The sequence below is a fragment of the Pteropus vampyrus genome, unplaced genomic scaffold (genome assembly GCF_000151845.1).
Source record: "Pteropus vampyrus isolate Shadow unplaced genomic scaffold, Pvam_2.0 Scaffold80, whole genome shotgun sequence".
Taxonomy (NCBI): domain Eukaryota; kingdom Metazoa; phylum Chordata; class Mammalia; order Chiroptera; family Pteropodidae; genus Pteropus; species Pteropus vampyrus.
In genome coordinates this window covers 7538777-7551681 of record NW_011888861.1, presented here as the reverse complement: position 1 = coordinate 7551681, position 12905 = coordinate 7538777, and the positions used below count along the sequence as shown (strand labels likewise).

At 33.3% G+C, this 12905-nt stretch overlaps 1 protein-coding gene across 6 annotated transcripts in view; it reads left to right on the top strand.

Annotated features, from left to right (window-relative positions):
• The window catches only part of HIVEP1 (human immunodeficiency virus type I enhancer binding protein 1), a 141337-nt gene that overhangs the window by 111366 nt on the left and 17066 nt on the right, over positions 1-12905 (top strand). For 5 of the 6 annotated variants that reach the window (XM_011362894.2, XM_023532270.1, XM_011362895.2 and 2 more), the window contains exons 6-7: positions 2065-2240; positions 6693-6794. In XM_011362894.2, coding sequence (XP_011361196.1) covers positions 2065-2240; positions 6693-6794 — 278 coding nt within the window. The remainder of the gene's footprint in view (positions 1-2064; positions 2241-6692; positions 6795-12905) is intronic. The other variant, XM_023532271.1, reaches the window with a different exon arrangement.

Sequence of the window (12905 nt, the reverse complement as noted above, 5' to 3'; positions counted from 1 at the left end):
CACGTTGTGGGGAAACCTGATGTGTTTGCCAGGAAAAGAAAAAGAGACAGTTGTGTTTTTACCTGTCATGGGTCAGTGTCATTACATCGTCAGACTACCTTTTTGAGAAACTGAGACCAGCAGCTTTTCTTTACTCCTGGCTTTACAGGGGCTTCCCAGGATACTCTTTCCGAGGTCACAGAAGCCCTCTGTCCATGATACACACACCCTCTCATCACTTACTATTATTAAGTTATCCTAGTATGATAGCTATCTACACAGTGATATGATTTTTTAAAGGAGTTTTTTAACAAAGAGGCCCTTGATTAGAAAAGTTGTGCCTTGTGTCGGATTTGGCCAGAGGACTAGACTTTGAGCCTTTCTGTTAACACTTGACCTTGGACAAATGGCTTAACCTGAGTGTCCTTCCTTACTGGGGTATGATCCACCTGTGCTGCCTGCCCCACAAGGATATATGAGCATGGAATGGGCTGAGGAATGAGAAAACTTGTGAATGGTGTGGTTGTATAAAATCTTAAGGTGGTATTACTATAATGTTTCTATGGAAGAATACATATTGCTTATCATTTCGATGTTTATTACCTTTTCTAGAGATTTAGTTATTATCACACCAAAATCTGTTGACCTGTATCTATGTCTCACAGTTTTCAGTATTAAGATACAGAGAGGAACATAATTATGGTTTCAAGTAATGGGAGGAGAGAATAAAATATTGGGAAATGGGGCTTTTGCTTTAACTTTACAGTACACTGAAGTTGAAGGAGATTTCATTGTGTTTCTCAGGAGTATGAGACATTTTCCATCTGAAGAGAAAAAATTATTTTAAGAGATACACTTAAACTGTAGTATGAGTGGTTGGTTAGATATTAGAAGAAATACTTAGTCTATTAAAAAAAAGTTTCTGTTAAACTCACAGAATACCAGGGTGTGGGAGATTGGAAGGCTTTTATTTGGGGTTGTCAGTAGACTGTGGTGGGATTTTAAAATAGCATAAGATTTATCAGTTTGCTGTGGTTTAGACAGATTTGGTAGAGATAAGCAGGGAGATAAAGCAAATGACCTTTAAACCTGTTACTTCCTTGAAATGCATTTTATGAAGTTAACTATATGCACTGTATTCTGCTTTGTTTTATTTTCCAAGTGAAACATTAGCATGTTTGTGTTTTCAGTTTTATTAAATTAGTTTCTCTTTTTTTTTTTTCCTTTCAGAGAGCATTAGGTAATCAAAAATCCACAGTAGTTGAATTCAGCAATAAAGATGCCTCTGAAATTAACAGTGAGCAAGATAAAGAAAATTCATTAATCAAAAGTGAACCAAGAAGAATTAAAATATTTGATGGAGGGCAAGTACAAATTTTACTTCTTAAATGTACATTTAAACTTACCTTTTAAATGTACATTTGCTTTCATGTGAATGAAGACATTTCAGTACCAATTTTATATAAATGTTGCAGAGTTTCTCAGCTTATTAACAGAATCTTCATGGCACAATATATGTTAGGTATTATGTTAAATAATTCCATTTTGATTAAGAAAACGATAACTATTTAGGATACATTGGAGGTTCTAGGAGGCAGCTAAGAACAAAGTTTTCAGAGTGAACCTTGGATTTCATGTTGATTTATGATAAAGAATGACTTGGAAAACCTGCTCTAGGAAAGGTGAACTGTGCCTATTTGATGTTTTTGTGTATTTGGTTATGAGAAAAACAAAACGTAAAAGCCAATTGTAGTTATAGTGAAGCTCAGAAATATTTCAATACTTTTAGTTGTTGTGATTGAATTTAACAGTAAAGAAAAATTTTAAACCAATGACTTTAAAGAGGAAATATTTTAAAATTAAACCCAGTATTGAATAAGATTTGTTTGGTTAGAATTACCTATTAGAATATTAAGTGCTGATATGAAAAGCTAGAATATTCTGTTACTTGTATGTACATAAACTTTATATTGTTTAAGTCTAAAAATTGTGCCTTGTTTATTTTTAGGTTGAATTTTAATCACCAGTATTTTCTCAAAGACTTAGTATCCAATCTCCCTATTCATTTCTTTTTTTTCAAATTAGATATAAATCAAATGAAGAGTATGTATATGTCCGAGGCAGGGGAAGAGGAAAGTACATTTGTGAAGAATGTGGAATACGTTGTAAGAAACCTAGTATGTTAAAGAAACACATACGAACCCACACAGATGTCCGCCCCTACCACTGCACTTACTGTAACTTCTCCTTTAAGACGAAAGGTATGAGATGACATCACTTCATAGTCCTTTTTATATGCATTGAGTTAGTAGAGCTAAGACTCAACTTTACATATTTTTGACCAAAAATGCGGTAACTTAAATAGATTAATATAAATTACATCTTGTCAACATTATAGTCTTTTTTCTTTATATGTTTCTAGACCTCTTGGGAAAAAATTTTTTAATAACATGCTTTTAGTATATAATAAATATAACATTTTAGAAGGAGCAACTGCCCTTTTTTATTTTACTCCCCAAATTACAATTGCATAACATGATGACAAATACATTTTCAAAAGTACGTACTAGGGGCTGAAGAAGAAAAAGAAATGTTCATGATCACATGTAAATGTACTTCAGTGTTAAAAGATTGAAAAATTTTAAATAATAACTGCAGTGAACTTATAATGATTGCATTCATGTTTTATCTAATTTTAGGCATGCAGCCATTTCTTTTTCTTTTCTATGATGTATTTTTTACCCAAATTTTGTTGAATTTCAGCTTCAAAAATTTTCTAACTTTTGTACTATATAACATTTATACATCTCAGAACTAGTCATTAAAATTATATTTAGTGCTCTTTCTGTATTCTTTATATGTTATTTAAATTGTAAGGCTTTATTATAGTTAAAATAATTTTACCCTCTACAAATTTCCTATTACATATAATGAATACACTACCATAAACTGTTTGCTTTCTCCATTAGGCTCCTTGTTCATGAATCATTATATAAAAATTCGTTACTTGATACTTTAATTTCATATAACACCCTTTAAAAAGTAAGAATATTTCTAAAACAAAGTAATGTAATCATTAAATGATCAGTCTGAAAGGATTACATCTGCAAAAAAAATTTGATTATTTTTTATCTATTTTGAGTTATTTGCTTTTTTCTGATTATATTGTTTTATGCAGTTTTTTGACTTAAAGATTGATCAACTCTTTAGCAAAATTTGTTACCTTTTTTGGCTAGTATTTATTGGCATTTAAAGAGAGTTAGAATATGTAGCGACTAAGTAGCATCAAAGTAGTTCTTACCTGCCAATAGTACCTGAAACAAGAATGATACGGAAAAAAAATGAAAACTGTTCTTCGGGTAGTATTGAATGTTTTTTAAAAGTTTCAAGAAATCAAAATCACGAAGACTTGAAAGGAAAAGTAATTTATTTAGTCCTTTGATTGTGATGTGGAACTTCATTTTGAGAAATAGAAGGTGGATTTCAAGATGATTTTCCTGGTCTTGTGCTTTGATAAGATAAAGTGCTTTGATATTTTAACCTAATTTATTGCTTGTTCACTGGTTTTGATTCTGATTAAGAAATTTCTATTTTTACTGTGAGACCAGGAGACCAGTAATATAGGCCAGTATAACTAGTAAAAGATTACCAAGTAAAGAATGATGTTACCAAGAAAAGAGGATCAAGGTATAATATGAAATGGGTATTTCTCAATAGAAGGAGGGAAAGGAAACAGGATAGTTAAAAAAAAATACACGTTTATAAAATAAAGGCAAGAAAGGAAGGAAAACTTAGTTGTGGAAAACCAACTACAGAGATTTCTTGGCAAAGAAAAATATTATGAATCACCAAGTGTTAATTTTAGCAAAATAATTTAAAATAACACCATGCAAAATTTTAGATAAATGTTTACTAAATGGTGGACAGGGGGCACAGTGACCCCTGAAAAGTGATCATTATATGTTAGCAGTTTTCATGTCTTTCATTTTGTAATATGCTGCATATCTGAATTTACATTAAATTTTTTGTTTTGTTAGATAATTCATTGGAATTATATGATAAATATTAATTTGAAGAAAGCTTCCCTAGTTAAGGAGACTGGTGAAGAAAATATTAGAAATTCAGTATTTCCCTATTCCTGGCATGACACTTGTCTTTTTTTTATGGTCATCTTCCTTGTAGCAGTCTACCTTTTGTAAATATATGTAAAACAGATTCCATAGTACCTTTTCAGGGTAGCTAAATAATTAATAGGCTTATTTTAAGATTAGGCTATAGATTTTGCCCTACTCTGGTTTGCATTGTTGTCCTAGCCAGTTCACCTCTACTTCTTATTCATTGTATCCAGTTATTAACAGAAAGTAATAGTGGTGTGTGTGCGTGCGTGTGTGTGTACATATGGGTATATGTATGTAAAGACAGCAAAATATTATCAAGAGAATGATGTAGTGTTCGAAATTGATGCTTCTGATAGTAATGCTTATAAATCTATACATCAGCATTTGTCCTCTTAGTTTATTTTATGAATACATTTTCAAAATAATTGGTTTGTTTTCACTATTCTGCTTTAAAAGTCAGCAGAAAATACACAATGAGCTAGCATCTCTACAGGATTTAGTCCCATTTATGTCATAGAAAGCTAGTCTCTATATGTAGCTATAGGAACCTAGAAACATAATCACTCATGCTTTCCAGAGGATTTAGATTAATATTTATTAAATCTGTTGAAAAACTTATCTATTAAATTAATTCACAAAGTTTATAGCATTGCTACAGGATATTTGCATTTTAACATGCATATTTAAAATGCAAATTTTTTGTCTATTTTAAATTATTTATGAAGTTGGTTAATAGTAATAGCTCAAGTTATATGGAAATATGCTCATATTCTCAAATTTGCCTCATTACAATTACATATTAACTTTTTAGAAAGGAAATAAGCTTCTGTGGCTATCTATTTAGAGAACAAAAGCCTTTTGAAAGGAACTTGTTGGGGACCTTGTAATTTGGTAATATTGTTATGACACTAGAAAGTATTTTGACTTATAAGTAGAAATTTCAACCACATTAACATTGCCAAACCATTTTTTATAACTTTTTAATGTGAAAATTCTGAAGCATGCAGAAGAGATTTGTATAATGAACACCACCAGTATACCTGTCCACTTTTAATAGTTATTAATATTTTTGCCATATTTGCTTTATATTTTATTTTTTACATATATTTAAAGTAAATGTCAGAGACATGGCCAAGCTCTTTAAGCCAGGTATTATCCCTAGAATCACAAAGATTAGAGTTTGTTGAATCTTGAACAATATCTGGCCTTGGCATCCTCTTACACTTCAACCCCTAAAGCACAAGGCTCTGGGATGCAGCACATACAATCTAGTGCAGGAAAGGGCTTGAACAATGTGACCAGTTCCATGGGCTTATTGCATTTTTAGTGGAATTGAGGCTCTGTAAACATAACTATTTTGCAGGTCCTTCAACCACTGCAAGCACCAAATCTGGACCAATGATTCAGACATTTTTAGCTCATCTAATTATTCTCGAATAATAATTTGCCCTGCTGACCAAACTCAGTATTAGATTTTATTTATTTTGTCAAAAGAGATGATTTTCCCTTGTTGGAAATTTTGCATGTGTATGGCATTATCCACTCAGGGTGCTTGATATCCTCAGAAAAATCTGAGCTCTCCTCCTGCATTCATGATCCACTTGTAGCAAGCTTGCCCAGTGGTTCCCACTTAGCCTGGTCATACTTATAGCGGTTTGTTCATACAACAGCTGCCTGAGGAATCACAACTTTAGAAATAACACTGTGAGATTTCTAGTCAATATGGTGAAGTGCAATTATGCAGGTAATTATTTCTTATGATTCAAACATACAGAATTACTGTTTTTAATAAAACAACAACCAGATACAGTTTTTAATAGTTAAGCTCAAAATTTAAAAAGACAAATTCCCAAGTACTAAAAATAAAAAAGACACTCTAAGCTAGCATGGTGAACAGATATTAAAAATAATAATAATAAAAAGACCATAGGGACGTTAAAGTCAGATATGTGCCTACAGACTTGAGGTTTTAATGTTAATGTTGGAGTTGAGTCTGAGGCCTCTGAAAGAAGCCTGGCTCTTTTGTCCAGTGGCTTTGGACCGTGAAGAGGGGAAGGCTATTTGCTCAAAAGCAAAACCCTGTACATATACTGTAAAAACAACAACAACAACAACAATAAACCTGGTCCAGAGTCAGCGGTGTGAAATCATGAAGGTCCCAGGCAGAAGCAATCAAAAAATTGACCCATGGAAATGTTACAATAAAAACTAAAAAACATGCAAGGAAACAAAATATTGCGAGGGAGATCCAGCAGACATAACTGATGGAGAATTTGGACTCTTGGAACTACAGACCTTAGCTGTCTGAAAGGGACTTTAAGTATGTATAAAATGTTTGAAGAAGTAAATAAGGACTAGAGAATAGAAACTGTAAGGCAAAAGTAGCCATTATCAAAGTAGAGGAGGCAGATTTGAAAAACTATTACTAATAAATCAAAAGGTACCACTATTTTCTTTTGTCCAAATTTTAGTGATTGGAATTGTATAACCAGAATCTATACTTTCACTTGAAATAGGAATGGAATTTGCCAGTGTTGACAAATGCGATAGCAAAATAATACTATGTAAGCTTAGTAAACATTCTTTTCCCTTAAGGAAATCTGACAAAACACATGAAGTCCAAGACACATAGCAAGAAATGTGTGGATTTAGGCGTCTCAGTAGGTTTAATAGATGAACAAGATACAGAAGAATCAGGTAAGGCTTTATTCCATATTTTTCATAAATGCTATTTACAATGTACTATTTTGTTGCATCCATACTCTTCTTTCCATTCCCACTGATACTGCTTAGTGTTCCTACTTTCATTATCTCTTATACTATGCAGTAGACTCCTAATCAGTTTGCTCGTCTCTAATTTGTCTTTCTTCCTATCCATCTGTCCCCACTAATGTTAAATTAATCTTACTGAAGCATGTGTCTGATCATACAACTCCTCTGCTCCAAGCCTTTCATTGGTTTCCATTTGCCTACCAGATAAAGTATGAGCCACTTGATCTTATATCTTCAAAGTCCTTTGTATTCTGGTGCATACCTACTTCTTATTTCTCATTTCTTTGGTTACCTACCCTAATGCTTAAATTTCCTGCTTACATGACATTGATCCGGCTCTCTACTTATACAACCTTCCCGTAAAACCCCCACCCTCAATCTCCATGCAAACTTGGCTCCCAGTCTTCACTGATCAAAGTCTTACTTTCCCTAAGATCCAGCTCAACTCCACCGCCATCATGAAGCCTTCTCTGATTTTTCCTTCTCACACTACTTGTGGGAAGCAATTTTTCCCTTTTCTGAACTCTATTTTAGAGTGTCATCTCTAAAAGTATTGGGTCTCTTTCTACCTTATTTTGGGACTATTTACATGCTTACCTTACCTCCCTACTGAGGTTCTTAAGCATATTACGAGCAGAATTGATGACTGAATAATATTTGCTTCACCCATAGCCATTAGCACTGTGCCTTGCATAAAGCAGCTGCTCTGCAAGTATTTGTGGAATAAGAAATTTGCTTTCCTCCCCAAAATGTTTATTTTGAAAAAGTTAACTGGTTGTTTTCTTAACAACGTCAACTCAACAACAAATATAAGTATTTATCTCTAACCAATTTTGAGGAATAGTAAACCTGTTCATCTGTTCTGACTAATTAGAGAATAGAATTACTCCTTTTTTTATAGTTAGACCTTTTTTTAAAACCCCAGAATTTATCAACAAAAAAGTTAGGCTAAAGGAAAAAGTTGTCCTACTGCTTTTTTGAAAAACGTCCTACATTAAACATTTACCTACTTGCTTTGTTTCACTTAATACGTATTAGTTTAATGTAGAGAAAATTTCCAAAGAGAAAATGGTAAGGACATCATTGAAAATAGAGGTAAAAAATCAGATGCGTCTAATTCCATCTGACAAACAGCAACACAGTAAATGAATCAGCCTGAATTTATTTCTAAATATGCTAGAGAAATGACTCACATCTCAAGTGGTATAGTTGATATGATTTATTTTTGTAAGCACACAAAGGGACTGCCTTTAACCCTTTCTGAGGGAGAATAAACTGATGTACTCTTAAAAGAAGGAAAAGATAGTCATAACAAATTTAGGACAGTAAGGAACTTTTTAATGTTTTATACACAATTTGATATATATTGAAGATGATATTAGGATTTGAAAGCACATACACTATTAACATATGTAACATTTTTGTTCTAGGAATCTGTTTATTAAAAAGATGATTTTTTTTTCTAGTTCTAGTGAGATATAACAGACATAACATACATCACTGTATAAGGTGTACAGCACAATGCTATAACACATATATTATGAAATGATTGCCGCAGTAAGTTAGGTAGCATCCATTATCTCATATAAATACAATAAAAAGAGAAAGCAAAAAAAGAAAGAAAAATTTTTCTCTCGTGATGAGAACTTTTAGTATTTACTCTCTTAACTTTCACACATACGTACAGTGGTAGTAACTGTAGTTACCACGCTGCACATCACACCCCTGGTACTTATTTATCTTGTAACCGGAGCTTTGTGCCTTTTGTCCACCTTCCTCCAGTTCCTTCTCCCTTCATGCCCTGCCTCTGGTAACCACAAATCAGATGTCTTTCTATGGGTCTTTTTGTTTTGTTTTGTTTTTTTGATTCCACATATAAAAGCTGATTTTTTAATTGCTAGGAATTTAATTCTTTGTCATTGTCTTCATTTAAAGACACTTACACATTTAATAAAATTAATTTTTCTGCAATTCACTTATAATATAAACAGTTCATCCAATTTATTTTCTGCTTTTAGTAATCATGCAATAAATTAACCACCCTAACTATTTAAATTAAAAAAAAATCATTCTATTTATTTGCTTTATTGCTGTTGTATTGAGCAATTCAGAAGTAAAAAGCTAGGAAAAATTAGTGGCAGTTTCACTAAGTATATTTATTACCTACAGACTAGAAAAGGCAGAAAATAGAGGTTACAGTATGAAATACTGATGTCTGAAAAAAGTGTAAGTATAAAAGGTGTTATTATCATCATATCTACTCTTATATGTTTTACTTCAAGAAGAGAAATTATATAAAAAAATTAATGTCTGTAGATTCTTCTCACTTGTTAAGGAAAGGTAGTACTTGTATACTAAATTTGCCTAGGAGAATTAATTATGGTTTTCGTTAATTATCATGCATTGTTTAGATCAGCTGGGTGGCTGACGCACTTACATATCTATTCATTCATTTTAATATTTCTTGTCTCGTTCCAGAAGCACTTGATGCAAGTCTTTGATTCTAACTCAAACTTTATAGCCTAATTCTCTATTCAGATTAGATCTTCTGATAAAACTAGGTAGTTTTACCTGTTTTTCTGTTTAATTTTTTAAACTACTGTATTTATGGATAGTGTACTTGAATTGTTTCACTTTTTCGAATAGTGAATTAGCATTAGCTAAGTACAATGTCATACTAGAGGCCTACTTATTCCTTATTAATACACCAACAATATATTCCTTTACTTTTGCTTTATTATAGGCTTGGAATGTAGGTATGAATATAGTAAATATTTGTTGTTTTAAACAGATTGTCTTGTTTTCCTTTTCTGCTTTTGTTCTTTTAAAAAAAATATTTTGAGATTTTCTTTAAATACAAAAAGATTACAAAGAATTGTATTATCCGCACTCATGTATTCACACCAGAATTGCTGATTATAAATACTTTCTCACATCTGTTTCAAGTCTTTTTCATAAATTCAATGTATACTTGAAAAAACAAACTGAGTAAGGCATGACATATTAGGCGTAGCTTTCCTTACTCGCCATTGCCAGTCCTTCCCACCCCAGGCAAACACTAACTGCATTTAAGGGTTTTCCTTTCAGTTCATTTAATGAGCGTGTATATATCTATAAATAGTATGTGGTTTTGTTTATTTTATTCTTAGATTTGCATCAACAGTACCACCGCATATATAGATACTTAGAAAATTAGTTTTGCTTTATAGTTTTAAATTTTTCTCCAGAGGAGACTTTTCATTTCTGCACATCCTTAACCATACCTAATACTGTAAGAATCTAAATTTTGGGCCAGTTTTATGGATGATAGTCTGCTGCCTTTATGTGTGTTTTCTTGATTACTATCCCACGGTTGGATCTTATTCTTTAAAAAGAAGTTTCATGCCAGCAAATTGATGGTAGAGATGCGATTTTGCTTAGCAATTTTTCAGACTTCTGTATGTAAGGGGACAGTGCCCAGAAGCCTGTAACATGATGCTTTGTGCCTGGAGGGTATACTCTTTTCTGGTCTAAGAATATACTGGCTATTCTTTAGTCTCCTTGGCTGGCTTCTCCTTCCTCATCTCCCTAGCATCTAAATGTAGTTCCCCATGGCTGTGATCTCTAATGTCTTTTCTGTCTATGTTCATATAGTCTAATGACTTTAAGTACCGTATATATCCATCTGCCTACTCACCATCACCACTTAGATGTCTGATGGGCATTTCAAGTTTGACATTGTCCAAACTCCTGATTTACTTCTTGCCTCTAAGAAGCACCTTCCCCTATAGTCCTCTCTCATCCTTCCAGCTGCTAGACCAGAAATCTTGAAGTCATCCTTGATATCCGCATTTTGCCTCCAGTCCACAGAGCACATTTCTGCTTTTCCTTCAAAATGTGTTCAGAATCCAACCGCTTTTAACTACCCTTTGCCACTCAACCCTGGTCAAAGCTACTATCATCTTTACTAAATTGCTTGTAGTAGCCCCTGACTGGTCTCTGTGGTTCAACCCCTATGTTTTAACATAGCCACCAAAGTGATTTTTAAAAAATTATGTCATTACTTTGCTTAAAACCCTCCAGTGGTTTCTTGTCTCCTTCAGAGCAGTGATCCACTGTGCCCTCTGAGCTCTCCAGTCCCAATCACCCTTCCTCACCACCATCTCTCTGCCTCCCTTGCTCACTCAACTGCAGCCATACTGATCTCCTTGCTCTTTATTGAACACACTCAACAGGCTCCTGCCTTGCCTTTGCACTTGTTTGCTGTCTTTGAAATGCCCTCTATCAGATATTGCAAGACTTATCCCATCATCTCCTCATTGCTCTTCTTAACTCAGATGTCTCCCTACCAGTGAGGACTTCTTGAACCTATTTAAAAAAAAAGAAAAAAAAAGAGCACCTCACTCTCTACTGCCAGCATTACTTATGCTCCCTATCCTGTTATTTTTCCTTATGGCACTTATTGCCACCAGATGTGAGGACAGGGATTTTATTGTGTTTACTGTTGTATGTCCAGTGCCTTAGGATTGTGCCTAGCAAGTAGTAGGTAGTAGTAAATACTTATTGATTGAGTAGATGACTGGGAACAAATGACTTATAATCTGTCTGGAAATCATTCAAGATTATTTTTTGATTTTGACATATTAGTTATCCATCTAATTCCTTTACTAAAGTCAAATGGTAGCTATAATACAGTATTTAATGCCTTTACCCAAAAGTAGTGTTTATATGATATGGCCATGGTTGATATGGGTATGGTTAAAGTGATGAAGGCATTTGTTTAGTAATTTCTTTTTTGGTCATTGGCTCAGAAGACTAGAATATAATTTATCTGACTATTTCATTTTTGCATCTCGGTAATGATCTCTCCAGATTCATAAAAATCTATTTTTTTTTCCCAATGATTTCAGAGAAGAAATGTTTATTGTCTTTTAGATTTCTTTTATTTATTTTTTTTAGCACTTCAGGGCACAGTCATTACCCCCAGGAGCTCTTTGCCCATGGCTGTGAAGTTAGAGTGCACTCAGACTTGGCAAGGTTCACTTCCCAAGGCTGGGGTCATGGAAAGAGCAGTGATGGACTAGCTGGTTTTCAGAGGGACGACCAAATGTATCCCAGAAGAAAGGGAAGAGATTCACTTACTCCTATATTGCTTTATTTCAAAAGATGTTGATGGAGGAGTTGGGTACGGAAAGGCAGGCATTCCGGACTGAAGGAGTTGTTTGAGCAAAAGTCCGGAAATTGGGCAAGAGGAATGGGGCATTAAAGGTGTGAATGGGGTAGAATTAGAGAGTTGGACAGGGTGTACCGTGGGAAAGGGAGTGGTGAACAGGTCATACTATGCTAGGGAATTTTAGCATGGGAAGCAGTCATTCTAGGTTTAAACTATAATCACTTATTCTTAGATATAATCATTCTCTGCTGTGAAAGTTTTTACCAATTTCTTGATGTTGGGTGCTTGAAAACCATTATCTCTTAGATATTTTTCTAGCATTTGTATTGTAAACATTCAGTGATATAGTGTTCTTTTTATTAAGAAACTCTGATTTTTTTTTTTTTTTGTATCATTTAAAGCCATTGCCTCTTTAGGCCCATATATTTCTGATTTTTAATCCAGATTATTTTCTAAAATGTTCTTGAAACAAGGAAACAAAAGGTAATAGGGTTTTTAACCTGTGATCCTGGAATCTCATTGCTGAGAGTTTTGTTTTTCCCTGCTTCTGTTTTATTTTGTAGTGAGAATTTAGACAGTAATGACTAAAAGGTGCATGATTTCATTAAGTAGATAATTTCACTCAGCAACAACAATAATAAATAATATCATAGAACAAAAATCTTTTTTCTGGAGGGGTGTTTTTATTAAAAAGTACCTCAGTGCTTCAACATCCCTCATTCTCCACAAGATAGAGTTTATAAGTTAGGTAGAAAGTCTGGTATGGTTTTTCCTTTGTGACATCCAGTTTTGTATGTATATGTATAAATGTATAATGAATAATTTAGACATCTTACTCTCCATATATTATATTTCCCCTGGAATTAATTGCTGTTCTGGCCCAG